Below are 14826 nucleotides of genomic sequence, written 5' to 3' on the forward strand. Positions count from 1 at the left end.
GGAAAATGCAAGAGTAATCTGTGACACTTTTTGGCATCATGCCCTCATTTTCCTGAATTTTAAACTTTTTAAATATGTATTTTTGCTTTGTCCTCTTACTTCCCACCCCACCTCACACTGATTTTCACTACTGACACTTTTTTTCCAAAATGTGATTTTCCTTTTTACTATTGTATTTTTCATGAAAACTTCTTAATTCAATAAGATGTGTGTTGTAACATAAGCAGTCAGTGCACTCATGTAAACTAAAGAAAAGTTTTCTGAATTTTGGAGCCTGCAATTTTTCATGGACTATCATCTGTATGGCTATCATCTTTTTTGTTGCCACTTCTGTCTTGTAAGTCTTCAACTTACACTTGATTTAATGGAAACAGTGCCTGTAAGAGGTCCTGATTTGGCTGAAGAATTCATGGAATAAAATCATCAACAGGTGTGTTTCCAATGTGATACAAGCAGGCTACATGGACATGAAGTGCTCATTTAAGGAAAGCTCTACTGCTGAGTTTAAGATACTAGGGCCATTTGTTCTACAGAAAATGGAGTTGCAAGAAATTCAAATTGGATTTTGGGGAGTTATAACAATGCTCTAGAGAAGATTATATGACTGTATTTGAAAAACTGTAGATTTTTGTACCTCAATAAATGTGGATTGTTTCACATGAATAAATGTAGATTGTTGTATATGAAAATTAAGGCATTCTCTGAAAATAAGCCCTTTTGAATTTTTGAAGCAAAAATCAATTAAAGATCTGCTCATATTTGGGGGGAAATATGGCAGTTGAAAGGAGAATATGGGGCTGATAAAAAAGATTTCTCTAAATGGGGAGGGCAGGAGGGGGGTGAAGGGAGGGCAGGGGTAAGGGGAAAAAATGAGAATCAAGACTTGTCATGTAGAGGTACAAGATCCCAACAATGAATGTAACTGTACTGTATCCCTAAAATGTACCAATAAACTCAATTAAAACTGAAAAAAAAGTATTTATAAACTAAGACAAAAGAAAAGATATTGTCACTAAGGAAGATAAAAAGGAAGAATTGGATGGAGACCTAGGAAAATTTAATGGTAAGAAACTTAAATATATATTCTACACAGATTGTTTTCTTTCTAAGGTAAGATATGGTACTATTTAGTTGCATGTGAAGAGGATGATGAGATCACAGTTTTGCTGGAAATACACATGATCTTAAATCACTGCTGTAGATAATGTGATTAAAGTTTTCCAGAGCAACAGATTTCTAGGCAACATCAATGTCCCAGATGAGACTGGAAAATATGTGTTATTTCAGATGACAGAACCTGAAAAGTTCAATTTAATGGAAAATGAGTCATTATACATAAACTGTCAAATGATCAAAAGATTCACTGTTTCCACCATGAAGTGAGGCCTTCCTTTATTGTTATTTTGTCACTAAAATATCTTACACAATATATTGTCCACTTGGGATACACTTATTTTAAGGTTCTCATTTTAAAAATCTAGTAATTATTGCTTGTAGACTAGAAGCATATCTCCATGTTACCAATAAAAATGCAAGAATAAATGTCAGGACATAAGAGAGAAAATAAAGAGATGAACATACTTTCTGATCCCTGGTCCTGCCATGACCTTCAGCATTGGGATCAGGTCTTCTGCATAGCGACACATTGGACCAGTACACAGGAACTGCTCCTGGGCTTCCCCAGCCATGGGGAACTGACCCTTGTTGGGAACCACACCTGAAAGGTTAATAACTAAGTTAGTTGTTCAGAACAAGAAATGATCTCTGCATGTTCCCCATGATGTTTATTTTGTCTAAGATTAAGTCTTCTACTTGTCATGTTTCAGAGCCTAGTTATTTCTTTTTATTGATTTACATAAACATTTTTAAGAAAAACAAGAACAAAAATTATATTTATTAATGAGGTACAATATGGTGTTTTGATACATGTATATATTGTGTGATGTTTAAATAATAAACATATTGTCTTCTCTAATATCTATCATGTCTTATAATTAAAAATTTCAATATTCTGGGCGAGGGATTTAGCTCGGTGGTGTTGCTTCCTTCCTCAGAAACTCATGATCTTGAGTGTGATCCCAGTACTCCCCCCCAAAAAATTCAATTTTCTTTCTTTCAGTTTTCGAAATTTACATGCCAGAAATTCTTGCATTTATCTAACTGTAACTTACAGATATTGATACAAATTTTGCCATCTTTCCCTCCCATATATTTCTTAGGTTCTGGTTACCAACTTCTATTAGATCAGCATTCTTAGATATCACAAATAAGTGAGATTATGTGGTACTTTTTCCTGGCTTATTTCACTAATATTAAAATCACTATTTCTACCATTGTTCTTACAAATAAGAGGATTTCTTCATTTTTATGTCGGAATAATATTGCACTGAGTATGTAAGATATATTGTCTATTTACCAGGTGGTGGATGCCTAGGTTATTTCTATGTTTTGACTATCATGAATAGTTCTGCAATACATGCAGTATTTCTCTTCCATAGAATGATTTTATTTCTTTTGGATATATATTCAGCAGTGGGATTGATGGATCATAAAGTTTCCTTTTTTCAACTTTTGGTATATCATTGTCCATAATTGCCTATATGTATTTGAATTCCTACAGCAGAGTGGAAAAGTCTCTGCTCTCAAAATTCTTGCTAGCATTATCCTTTTGCTTTTCTAGTAGTTTTTATTTCTGAAACCATCCACTTAGAGTTGATTTTTGTAAGTGGGTATAGATGCACATTTGTATTTAATCTTGTGCACATCAACATCCACTTTTCTCAGCATAATTTATGGCAAAGTCAGTATTTCCCCACTGCATGTCCTGGGAATTTATGTTAAAAAAAAGTTAGTTGTAAATATATAGGTTTACCTCTAGGTTCTTTTTTCTATTCCAGTGGCCTATGTGTCTGTTTTTATGACAGCACAATGTTGCGTTGATTACTGGATATGGTATGCAGTATATTTTATAATCAAGTAATATAATTTTGTCTGTTATGTTATTTTTACTTTAGAGGATTTGGGCTATATGAATTCTATGCACCCATACAAATTTTAGAACTGTTTTGAAAGGTGCAATTTGTATCTTGATGACAATTGCATTGAGTCCATAGGTTGCTAGGGGTAGCATGTAAATTTTAGCAATATTAATTCTTCTAACCTATAAATATAAGATTGATTCTGATTATTTTGTACTATTTTGAATAATTTCATCAGTGAATTATAGTGTTCATTGTAGGAGTTAGGATTAATTTTTTTAGTTCTGTGAAAAATATTGTAGCTATTTTAATAGGGATGGCATTAAATCTATATATTTTTTGTTTTAGGTATGTGCTCAAATTCGCATGATGTATATTATTATGTACTGCATACACATACTAATGAAAATTTAGAAGATTAAAATAAAAGAGTAAATATATACAAAAAATGAAAATAAATAAATCTATATATTTTTTGGTAATTTGGTCATTTTTGCAGTATTCATTCTGCCTACCAAAGAAAAAGGGATGTATTGCCAAATAATTTTAAGATCCTCTTTAACTTCTTTTTCAAAATTCTGTAGTTTTCATTATAGAGTTCTTTTTCTTCTTTGGTTGGCTCTATTCCTAGATTTTTAATTATTTGGAGTTATTGTGAATGGGGTTTGTTTTCATAATTTCTCAGTGGGTTCACTTTTGGAGTACAGGAATGCTATTGATTTTTGTACTGATTTTATACCTGACACTTTGCTGAATTTGCTTATCAAATGGAAGAGTCTTCTAGTAGAGTTTTTTCAATCTTATATTTAAAGGATCATATAACCTGCAGGTACACATTGTTTGACTTATTCCTTTCCTATTAATATCCCATTTATTTCTTTCTCTTTCCTGGTTGATCTGGCTACAGTTTTCAGTACAATGTTAAACAGAAGTGGTGAGAGTGAACATCTTTGCCTCATTTGTGCTTTTGGGTGAAATGCATTTCAGTTTTGCCCTATTCAGCATGAAGTTAGCTACAAATTTGCATGTATAGCTGCTATTGTTTTGAGATAATGTCCTTCTATATTTATTTGGATCAGAGTGTTTCTTCTATCATGTCAAAGGCCTTTTTGTACCTACTGAAAGGATAATGTGATTTTTATCCTTGATACTATCTGTGCAATGTATTACATTTATTGATTTACACATGTTGAATAATTCTTGCATCCCAGGGGTGAAGAAATTTTGTTCATGGTATATTATAGTTTTAATGAGTTTTAAAATTCTGTATGTAAGTATCCTATTGAAGATTAAGCACCTATTTTCTATTTATAATTGAGTTCTTGCCCACTTTTGGTATCAAGGTAAGGCTGGCTTAACATAATGAGTATTGAAACATTCCTTTCCTTTTAATTACATGAAAATTTTGAGGAGTATAGGTATTAATTATTTTTTTATTTTTTATTTTTTTCTTTTCTTTTTATTGAGTTTATTGGTACATTTTAGGTATACACTACAGTTACATTTATTATTGCAACTTGTACCTTTACAATGGCAGGTCTTGGTTCTCATTTTTTCCCCTTGTCCCTGCCCTCCCTTCACCCCCCCCTCCCCTCTTACAAACACTTTATTTTCATCTTTTCATTATCTCACATTTTTTCTTTTCCCTTATTACCCTTCCCCTACCCATCCCACCTTCCCTACACCTTTAGCTCCTTTCTTCCCATTTCTAAATGTCAGTAATCTTATTAGGATCTTCTGTATTATTGCAGATTATTCACACCAGAGAAACTATTAGGTATTTACACATGTGTGCCTTATTTATTTCACTTAGGAGTATATCTTCAATATGAAAAGAATCATATCACAGAGAAGTATGCACCCATATTTATAGCAGCACAGTTTGTAATAGCTAAATCTTGGAAACAGCCCATTTGCCCATCAGTTGGAAACAGGATAAAGAAGACGTGGTTTTTCTATAAAATGGAATATTACTCAGCCATTAAGAATGAGAAAATAGATTCATTTGTAGGAAAATGTTAAAGTTTTTATTATGGTCTTCTTTTAATTGTTTGTAATTTATCTCTTCAGGGTTTTCATATACTCAAGGATCAATTTTATAAATTATTAATCTAGAAATGTATCTGTTTATTCCAGATTATCTGTTTTACAGGGGAAAGTTTTTTAAAAACAGTTTCTACAGCAAAAACTCAAGCAAGTTCTTGTTATAATAACTTGAATTTCAGTCTGGGCCAGGAAATATAAAGAAATATAAAGAGGGATCATCACCATTGTTTGCTATTATGTCTCTTTAAAGTAACCCATGCCACACTGGAGGGTGTAATTTTAATTTTCCTCCCTTTTTTCCTATTTTTATTGGCCTCAAACTCACTCTGAAGAACACATGTTGTTCTATCCTTTTTTTTTACACAACTTTAATAAACTTTGCCATCATCAATAAAAAGTTTCTAATAAAGTTTCTAATAATGCTGATTTTCAGTAGCATCTGTTTTGAATTCATCTTTTGCATTTGTAATTATATTGGTTTCTGTCTTCTTTCTTTTGTCAATCTTGGTTAAGTTTTTCTCTATTTATCATTTAAAAGACAGTATTTGATGATTTCATTTATCGATCTTTCATATTGCATTTGGTCTGTAATTTATACTTTAATTTTTTTATAGCTTATTTCTTTCTCCTACAATAATTTGGGGTTTGGGATAGTCTTCTTTTTCTAATACCTTGAGATATATCATTAAGTTATTTATTTTTAATGCCCTGTTTTTCTAGATTAGACACTCATTCCTATAAACTTTCCTCTTAGAACTGTTTTCATTGTGTCCCACAGACTGAGATTAGTTGTACTTCCATTGTCATTTTATTTTAGGAATTTTTATATTTCTTCTCTGATTTCTTCCATGAACCACTGATCTTTCAGAAGTACATTTTGAAAATTTTCTGAGTTTGTTTAGTTTCTCTGGATCCTTATGCTGTTTATCTCTAGTTTTATTACATGGAGATTGAATGGGACACATGAGATTATGTCCATTCTTTAGTATTTATTGATATATTCTTTAAGGCCTGAAATGTGGTCTATTTTGGAGAAGGTTCTCTGGTCTGTTTAAAATATTTTTTTCTGATGTTGGAAAGAATTGTGAAGGAATTAAATATGTGAGTGATTATGTGAAGGGGAAGAAAGAAAGAAGCAAAGGGAAGAATATATATACATACATATATACATATATGTATATATATATGTATATATATGTATAAGAAGTGAGAGAATCTAGCAAAAACACAATGTTAGAAAACACAAGAAAGAACCTGTAGTGAGAGAGGATCTGACCAGTCAAGCAACAGTCACACAGGGTTGTACATACACATATGTCTCACAGATACACTCTTAAAGAGAAAGAAAAATATCATTTGCATATTATAGAGGAAGGACAAGAAAGGAAATTTGAGAGGTTGTGATAGGGGAAAGTAAAAAATAATATTGGGAGGAAATTTAAATGCAAATTGAGAAGACATGCAGGGAGATTAAAGGCACTTTATGATCTAACAGGAACATGAATTTAGCAAACTCTACAAAACAACCCTTCATGTGGGAGAATATAATGCAACATGGTAAGAAGGAAATGCAATACCTAGCACTACTAAGCACATAGAAACCTACACAACCCTAGCACTTACAAAAGAGTGTCTTACTTACTTTTCTCTTGTTGCTGAAACAAAATACCTAACATCAAAAGTTAAAGGAGGAAAGGTTGTGTAGCTCACAGTTAATAGAGGTATGTTAGTTACTTTTCTCTTGCTGAGACAAAATAACCAGTGCCAAATTAAAGGGGAAAAAATCAGTCCATAATCAGCTGGTTTCAATGCAGGAATGGTACACAGGCATCACAAAAGAGTAACAACATAGTATGCACAAGATATCAAACACAACAAGGGCCCTTAAAAGTGTCTTTCTACACCTTTTATCTTATTCAGACTATGAGAATTAAGGTGATGCCAAGCCAATCGCTCACATGATTTAGTAATTACATGCTCTTAATCACAGCACCACAGCATGAGGTTTTGGGGAGACATCTAGAGCCAAACTATAACAAGAGGTTTCAATCCATAATTGGCTGCCTCCAATGCAGGTTGGCAAGGGCAGTCAGGCATTGCAGAGAAGAAACTGTTCCTTGTGAGCAGAAGATAGTAAAACAAGTAAAGGATAACTGCAGCTCTTTCTATTCCTTATAACTTATACAGGCTACATAGGGCAGGTAGCACTCACATTCTTAATCTTAGGGTCCTTGACCTTAGCATTTCACCATATCAATTTAAGCATCACATGATCTAGACCCTGTCACCTCTGAAAAAGCCCCAATTATGACTGCATGAGCCTTTTGGGAACATCTAAACACAAGTCATAACAGAAAGAAATGAAAGAAAGAAAGAAAGAAAGAAAGAAAGAAAGAAAGAAAGAAAGAAAGAGAGAAAGGAAGGAAGAGGAAGAAAGAAATCCAAGATTCCTCATTGAGATGGGATTTATACTAGAGTCTAAATTATTCCAGACATCTCTTACACCTCAGTTCAAATAGAAAAAGCCTTGTAAAGCTTGCAGAAGGCTAAATTCCAGCCCTTTCTGATTGTGGCTGGGAACTAGGTAAGTAAGCAAATGCCTCAATTACTTCCAATCGATCTACTGATTAAACCATTATTTACCTGGGGGAGGAAAATCCAGATTGTCAGCTGCATCTGTCATAGCTTTGATCTGTAGGTGTGTTTGGGCTGTGAACCAAAACTATGTTTATTTCTAGACTGTTTTGGGATGCATGACTGACCTATGAATGGTGTTCTTTTCTTGATTCTTAATTCTTCTAAGCAAATTAGATATCAGATGGGCATCTAAGGAATTTGTGTTGGGCGTCACTTGTGGCCATGCTTTCATTTGTCCCTGCAGTGTATCTCCAGGCTCAAATAACCCTCCTTCACAAAACATGCCCTCGTTGCACTTATCATCTACAACTATGTTAAAATTACTGCTCTTCCACTCTGTCTTTCCTCCTTGTAAGTATTTTCTAAGCCTACAGTTTGGTCTCCCAGGAGCCATAAAAGTGAGAAGTGAAAGAAGATATACAAGAGATGGACTCCAATTAATCTACTCCAACTCTATATTCAAAATGCCTAATTTTTAGCTCAAATTATTTTTCTCCTCTTTGATCTATTTTGTTATTCCTTTATTCTTTGCATTTTTAGTTTTGCTTAGTGTATTTTAAATTTCTGTTTGGTCTTTAAAATTGCTTCCATTTCTGTTATTTTAAAAATGAAATAGTGAGTTATTTGTTTTCTTGAAGCACATTGAATTACTCTAAAGAAGCTCTTTTAAAATATTGATCTAAGAGTTTTTGCAGACTCATTACTGTCTGATTAGTGTCAAAATATTCTTAGTGGTCATTGGTGGTCAGTGTCATGTAAGTACTGAATTATTATGTACTTATTCCAGTTATTCTGTTTGAGCTCAGAGAATGTTTTATACACAAGTATTTGGTGGTGTTTTTAGTTCTTTTCCTGAAACTTTCTCTACTTCAGTAGCTTTGGTATCTGCCTTTGAGGATTTAGAAGTATCTTGTTCCCTTGTTTTCTCATGTTTCTCTTTTCTTTGTGCTGAAAGTTGAAGATCATCTTGGGTATAAAAATCTTTCACTAACGCAATAAATGTTTTTAGTAAGTGTGTCTCCCCATGATATTACTGTGGCTTTGGTTGTTTATTGCTGTTTCTGTACCTATTTAAAACTTGTATTAAAAATTTCACACTTTTTTCAATATTCCTGGAAGGCAATTAATATTACTGATAAAGAGTAGCCTTTGAAGTAGAGGATGAAGAAATGGAAAAGGAAGAAGGAAAAAAGAAAGTATCCCAGTGTCTTGGTTCATGAATTCAATTCTTTCCATGATTCTTGTCACAAACTGAATTGGTCACAAAGTGAACTCAATTTCCCTATGAGATCAACATTGACCTTAACCACTGAAACTGATTTGGTTCATGGCCAATTTGATTTGCAACCAGAATTGTGGAAAGAATTAAGGCCATGAATCAAGGTGCCACTGTAGATCAGAAAGAAAAAAAATAAAACAGATAACACATGAAAGAAACAAAAGAGGACCTCAGTGATATTATTTCCATATATGTAATAATAAAAGGGAAAGGAAGGGTATAAATGCTTATTTGTGTGGATGGAAAAAAGGAAGAAGATGGAGAGAAATGTAACAGGAATTTGAGGGAAGCTGTAAGCTAGTCTGGACCAATTCATATGCTAATAGAAAACTTCTGTTTAAATCATCTATAAACAATGTTGATAAGGGTGAATGTGACAGGGGTATGAAAAATTATATATATTTTTTTTTAATTTATTTTTTTTGAGACAGGGTCTCACTATGTAGTTAAGACTGACCTGGAACTCACTATGTAGCTCAGGCTGGTCTCGAACTCACTGCCTCAGCCTCCAGAGTGCTAGGATTACAGGCTTGTGCCACTATGCCTGGCTGAAAAATTATATATAACCTAAATCAAAAATTAATTTTTAGTCTCTGTGGCATACACAAGTGCACACAGGTATCAGATAAAATGAGGAAAAAACACACTAAAAACCCTACAGAAGTAGATTCTTCTCAGTCACACTTATAGTGAAGTTAGAATTCTACCACTGCACTCTTCCCTCTCCGTTCAAAAAAGTACACTTTGACTTTTACTACTTCTGGAGAACTGAGTTCCAGTCCTCTGTGGTTGTATTAGTTTGAATGTGTCAAATGGTGCTTGACCTGGTTCCTTTCCAATAACTTGTTCTCTTGTCTACCTGTGATTAAAGTGTCTGGAAAGTCAGGTTAGCCCGGCAAAACTACTTCTTATTTCCTCTGCAAGGAAAATTCTTCTTTTTGAGCTCTGCTCCAATGGGTGTAAGTAGATGAATGTTTTGTCCCTGTGTTATAATTGGAGACTTTCAATTATGTGGATTGTGGGAAGGACACAATAGGCCTGGTCATGCAGTCAGTCTTCCACTAGCATGTCTTCCTCAATCTCTGACCCCTTCTGTCTGTGATATTCCCTGAACATGTTTATGCCCATTGTTTTATTCTTCTCTGAGTGAATACTCTGTGTAAAATTTCACCATGTTCCTCCTTTCTAGATTTCCACTAATGCAAAAAAAATTATTTGTCCATCTTTCACAGAGATTCTCTATTAATTCACTGAATGCAGTGGCATTTAGGGCTTAGATAGTAAGACCCCTGTCATGCTATCTATGGTGCTATATATCATGCTATAATGACCATGCTACATCATACTATAATACACTTCATAACACAAAATGCCAGGTGGAGAACTATTCATATTTACATTTTCACATAGATTAAATGTTTAAGTGTTTTTTCACAATCTAAAATCTGTAAGAAAAAGTCACCACACTTTTCTCAGTACACTAGAATTTTAACCTAAACTATACTTAAGTCATAACACCAGATCTTGGAAAATATTATTCTCCATGGCTGTCTATTCAGATCATAGAGAAAACAAATATGTCATCAAAATTGTATAACAGACAATGTGACATAAGAAGAGAAGGAATAAAGATGTAGAGGAAGTGGGAAGGGTAGGGGAAATGAAATAAGTGAAAAGAAAATATATGAGGAAATGAAAAAATGGAAACAAAGTCTTTGTAAATAGGGAGGGGTAGGGGGTGAAGGGAGGGCAGGGGTATGGGCAAAAAATGAGAACCAAGATCTGTCATGTGAAGGAACAAGATCCCAAAGATAAATGTAACTGTACTGTATACTTAAAAAGTACCAATAAACTCAATGAAAAAAATAAAAGATAGGATACTATTAATGCAAAAAGAAGTAAGTCCAATTCTGATCACAAATGTTGCTTTTACTTGATTTACAACAAAACTGTCACTGCAAAGCAGAAGGGAAAAATTTTGAAATAGTGTTTCAACAATTTAATAACAGTATGAAAAACAGTGACTTTCAATACTGATTCACAATATGTAAAAATAGTTTCTAATGAAATGTAAATGTGAATATAAAAGTAAAAAAGCTTCTCAAAATAACAAACAAGAATATTTCTATGACTTTAGATAGGTAAACATTTCTATTTTTTCTTTTTAAAATTATTATATGAAGGCTGGGGTTTGTATTGTATGAATAAAATTATTGTTTGTAATATAGAATAGTAATGTTCATTTGGGAAAATTGGTATATTTTATACTATATTGATTATTTACAGTCCCTTTGACTCCCCTTTTTTTCTCCTTCTAAATCCCTCCTCCATTTCTAAGAGAATTTACCTTCTAGATTTCAATTATTTTTAAATTTTTATTTTATACATTTTGTTATTTATATTTTAGTGTCCTAATAGAAAATAAAATATGCAATATTTAAATTTAGGATTGTGACTTATTTTTCTTAACACAATCATCTTTACTTTTAACAATTTCCTGCAAAGGACATCATTTCATTCTTCTTTATTATGGAATAATATTCTATTCAGCATATACCACATTTTTTTATTGATTCATGTGTTGATGACATCTTGTCTGTTTCCAAAGCTTAGGCATTTTGTATTATGCTGCTATAAATATGGCATTGTATACATTTCTGTATTATGCTGTATTTAATACTTTCAGGAATATATCAAGGACTTGTACAGCCATGGCAAATGGAGTTTTAATCCTAGTTTTTCTATAATCTCAATGTTGATGATTGTTGCTGTACCAGTTCATATTCCAGCATGAGGGTAGTAGAGTTCCTTTTTCCCCAGAATTCTAACCAGCATTTCTTGTTTTATGTATTATTAAATTTTTGTATTTATTATTCTGGCTGGGGAAAGATGGAATCTCAATGTAGTTTTTACTTACTTTTCCCTAACAGCTAAAAATGTGGAACATTTTTCCTACAGTTATTGCACAGTTGAAATTATTTTTGAAAAATTTTAGTATATGTTTGTAATACATAATGAATATATTCACCATAGGCAATTGGTACATATACATATTGCATCTTTATCCATTTTTACTTTTTTTTGAAACATCTTTTCAATTCATTTGCTCATTTTAATTTTGTTATATATTTGAGAGTTTTAATTTTTAGCTCTTTGTATTGAATAGGTAGCTGGAGATTTAGCTTAATGGCACCTTCAATCCCCTTTACTGAGAAAAAAGAAAGAATGAAAAAATCTATTGGATAGGTAAATATTTTATAGGTGGTTACAAAAAGCATGAAGCAGTATAAGAACACAAAATACTACTAGTTGAAAGTCTTTCTTAGGAAAAAAAGGAGAAAAGGAAAAACTGGAAACAAAGTCTTTGTGAATAGGAAAAGTTAGAGAGGTTGAAGGGTGGGTAGGGGAATGGAGAAAAACTAAGAACCAAAATATATTATGTAAATATACAAATTCCCAATAATGAATTTCAGCATATTGTATATCTAAGTGCACTGAAAAAATAAAGTCTTTCCTGAGCTACAATAAACATGGATCAAAAATTTAAATATTGAAAAAGAAACACTTAATCTGCCGCAAAATAGAATAGGTCAAACTTTTGAAGACATAAATACAGGCAAATTTTATGGATAAAATACAAATTATAGAGACAAAGCAGCAGGAAACATAGCAGCATGGTTTCAGGTAGGACCTAGCCAGGGTCCCATTCTGACCCCATAAGATCGGACTCACAGTCCTAGCACAAGGCTCTCTGGGAAAACAACTACATAGGCACACTAGCAACAGCCAGAAGCCTGTACATATTCCATCAATAAGTGCATGCAGATCACAGTAAGAAACCCTCCTGAGGCACAGTGGTGTGGTTCAGGAAGGTCGTAGCCAGGGCCCTGCCCTAATGGCAGCAGCTCAGACCCACAGGCCCAGCGAAAGGCCACCTGGAAAAGAGCAACACAGAAACACAAGAAACAGCCAGAGACTGGCCCAAATACCAAAGTAAAGTGGATGCAAAACCCAGCCAGAAGCCCATTCAGACACCACTGACCAGAGTGCAAAGCACACACCAAAAGGCCTTCTGAGACAACAGCTATGCAGGGGGCAGGCCCTAGCCACAGGCACAGGCAGATACCAACCCAAGTGTGCACAGGCCTTGGAAAAACTGGCTGAGATAACAGGGTAATCCAGGGATCCAGAAGGCCACCATTATAAACTAGGAAGTGTGCAAAGGTAAGCAGCAGGGAAAAGGTCTCTCTGTGTCTTGCTGAGTATTGAGGACCATTAGGTGAGTAAAAAGTTGCCTTGACAAAGATAAAGCAGGCTGCATCTGTTCAAATGACAAAACACTTCCTCAAAACCAGACTTCCAGAACATGTAAGACAACCCCAAAGTGAAATGATAAGGAATAATCAGATACTCAAAACCTGGACTCCATAAACTGGCAAAGAAAGAGGACCCAGAGAAAATTAAATCAAACATAATTTCTCAGATCACAGCAGAGATTGCTTCCATAGTATAAGACATGATTAATCAATATAGAGCAGAGACAGATAAAATAATAGAGAAGCTGAGGAACATGATGAAATCCCAACATAGGAAAGAAATGGAATCCATAAAACAGATGCAAACAAATATCCAGAAGAAAAAAACTCCATTGAAACTTTACAAAGCAGAATTGGCCAATGTGAGTACAGAATCTCAGATGTAGAAGGAAGGCTTTCAATTAGTGACTAGGAAAAGAAAAATTGCTTTAACATGCTGAGGGATAACTGGAAATCAATCAAGAAGGTGCTAGATGATCGAAAAAAGAATCAGACTGATTGGAGTCCATGAAGAAAGAGAAGAGAGTGCAAATGATATAAAATACTGTTAAGAGAACTAATGGCAGAAAATTAACAACTAGGGGGAAAAATTGACATCCAGATAAGTGAGACACATAGGATGCCAAATAGCCAGGATCAAAAATAATCTACACATAGGCATATAATAGCTAATAATCCAGAAACACAACAGAAGAACAACATTCTACAAGCAGAGAAAAGATACTAATCACATACAAAGGAAAGCCCATGAGAGTCACAGCATACTTCTCATCACAAACCCACAATCAAGACAAGCTTGGAGTGATGCATTTCAAGCCCTAGAGGAAAACAACCTCCATCATAGATTGATGTATCCTGAAAAATGTTCTTTCAAAATTGATGGAGAAATAAGATATGTACGTGACAAATAACACCATAGGAACTTCATGAATACTAAACCAGTACTCTGAGAAAATTTAAACAATAGCCTAGGAAAAGATAATGATGATCACAACCTCAGGAAGCCCAGCAGAATGAATCCATCAGGCCAGACAAGAAATGAAATGGAAAGAGGGAAAATCCAACAAAAAGAAAAAGTCATGACAAGGATAAGTTAATACATACCAGTAATAACTATCAATGATAATGGTCGCAATTCTCCAGTCAAAAGAATTAGACTGGCAGAATGGGTAAAGAAGCAAAATCCAACAGCATGTTGCATGCATGAAACACAGTTACTTCAAAAAGAAATTTATAGTCTAAAAGTTAAAGGTAGAAAACAATACTTTATGGGGCAGGAACATTAAAAAAAGAAAGCAGCAGCAGCTACCCTCTTTCAAGATCATTTGTAGATTTGTAGATTTCAAACCAATACTGATGAAGAGAGTTAAAGAAAGCCAGGCATAAGGCTGGGGATTTAGCTCAATGGTGCCAGTGCCTGCTTTGTAAATGCAAGGAACTGAGATTGATCCCCAGTACCAAAAAAGGAAAAGAAAAAGAGACACTTCTACAGATCTCCCACTTGTAAGGCCAGGGATTTAGCTCAGTGGTGCTGCTGCCTGCTTTGCAAGCCCAAGGACTAGTTCAATCC

At 33.8% G+C, this 14826-nt stretch overlaps 1 protein-coding gene across 1 annotated transcript in view; it reads right to left on the reverse strand.

Annotated features, from left to right (window-relative positions):
• Faah2 (fatty acid amide hydrolase 2) overlaps positions 1-14826 on the reverse strand; it is a 186178-nt gene that overhangs the window by 69891 nt on the left and 101461 nt on the right. The window contains exon 6 of the mRNA XM_010615713.1: positions 1582-1717. Within this exon, the coding sequence (XP_010614015.1) occupies positions 1582-1717 (136 nt within the window). The remainder of the gene's footprint in view (positions 1-1581; positions 1718-14826) is intronic.

Source organism: Fukomys damarensis, unplaced genomic scaffold, assembly GCF_012274545.1.
Source record: "Fukomys damarensis isolate Sample0158 unplaced genomic scaffold, DMR_v1.0_HiC HiC_scaffold_39, whole genome shotgun sequence".
In the NCBI taxonomy this organism is placed as follows: Eukaryota; Metazoa; Chordata; class Mammalia; order Rodentia; family Bathyergidae; genus Fukomys; species Fukomys damarensis.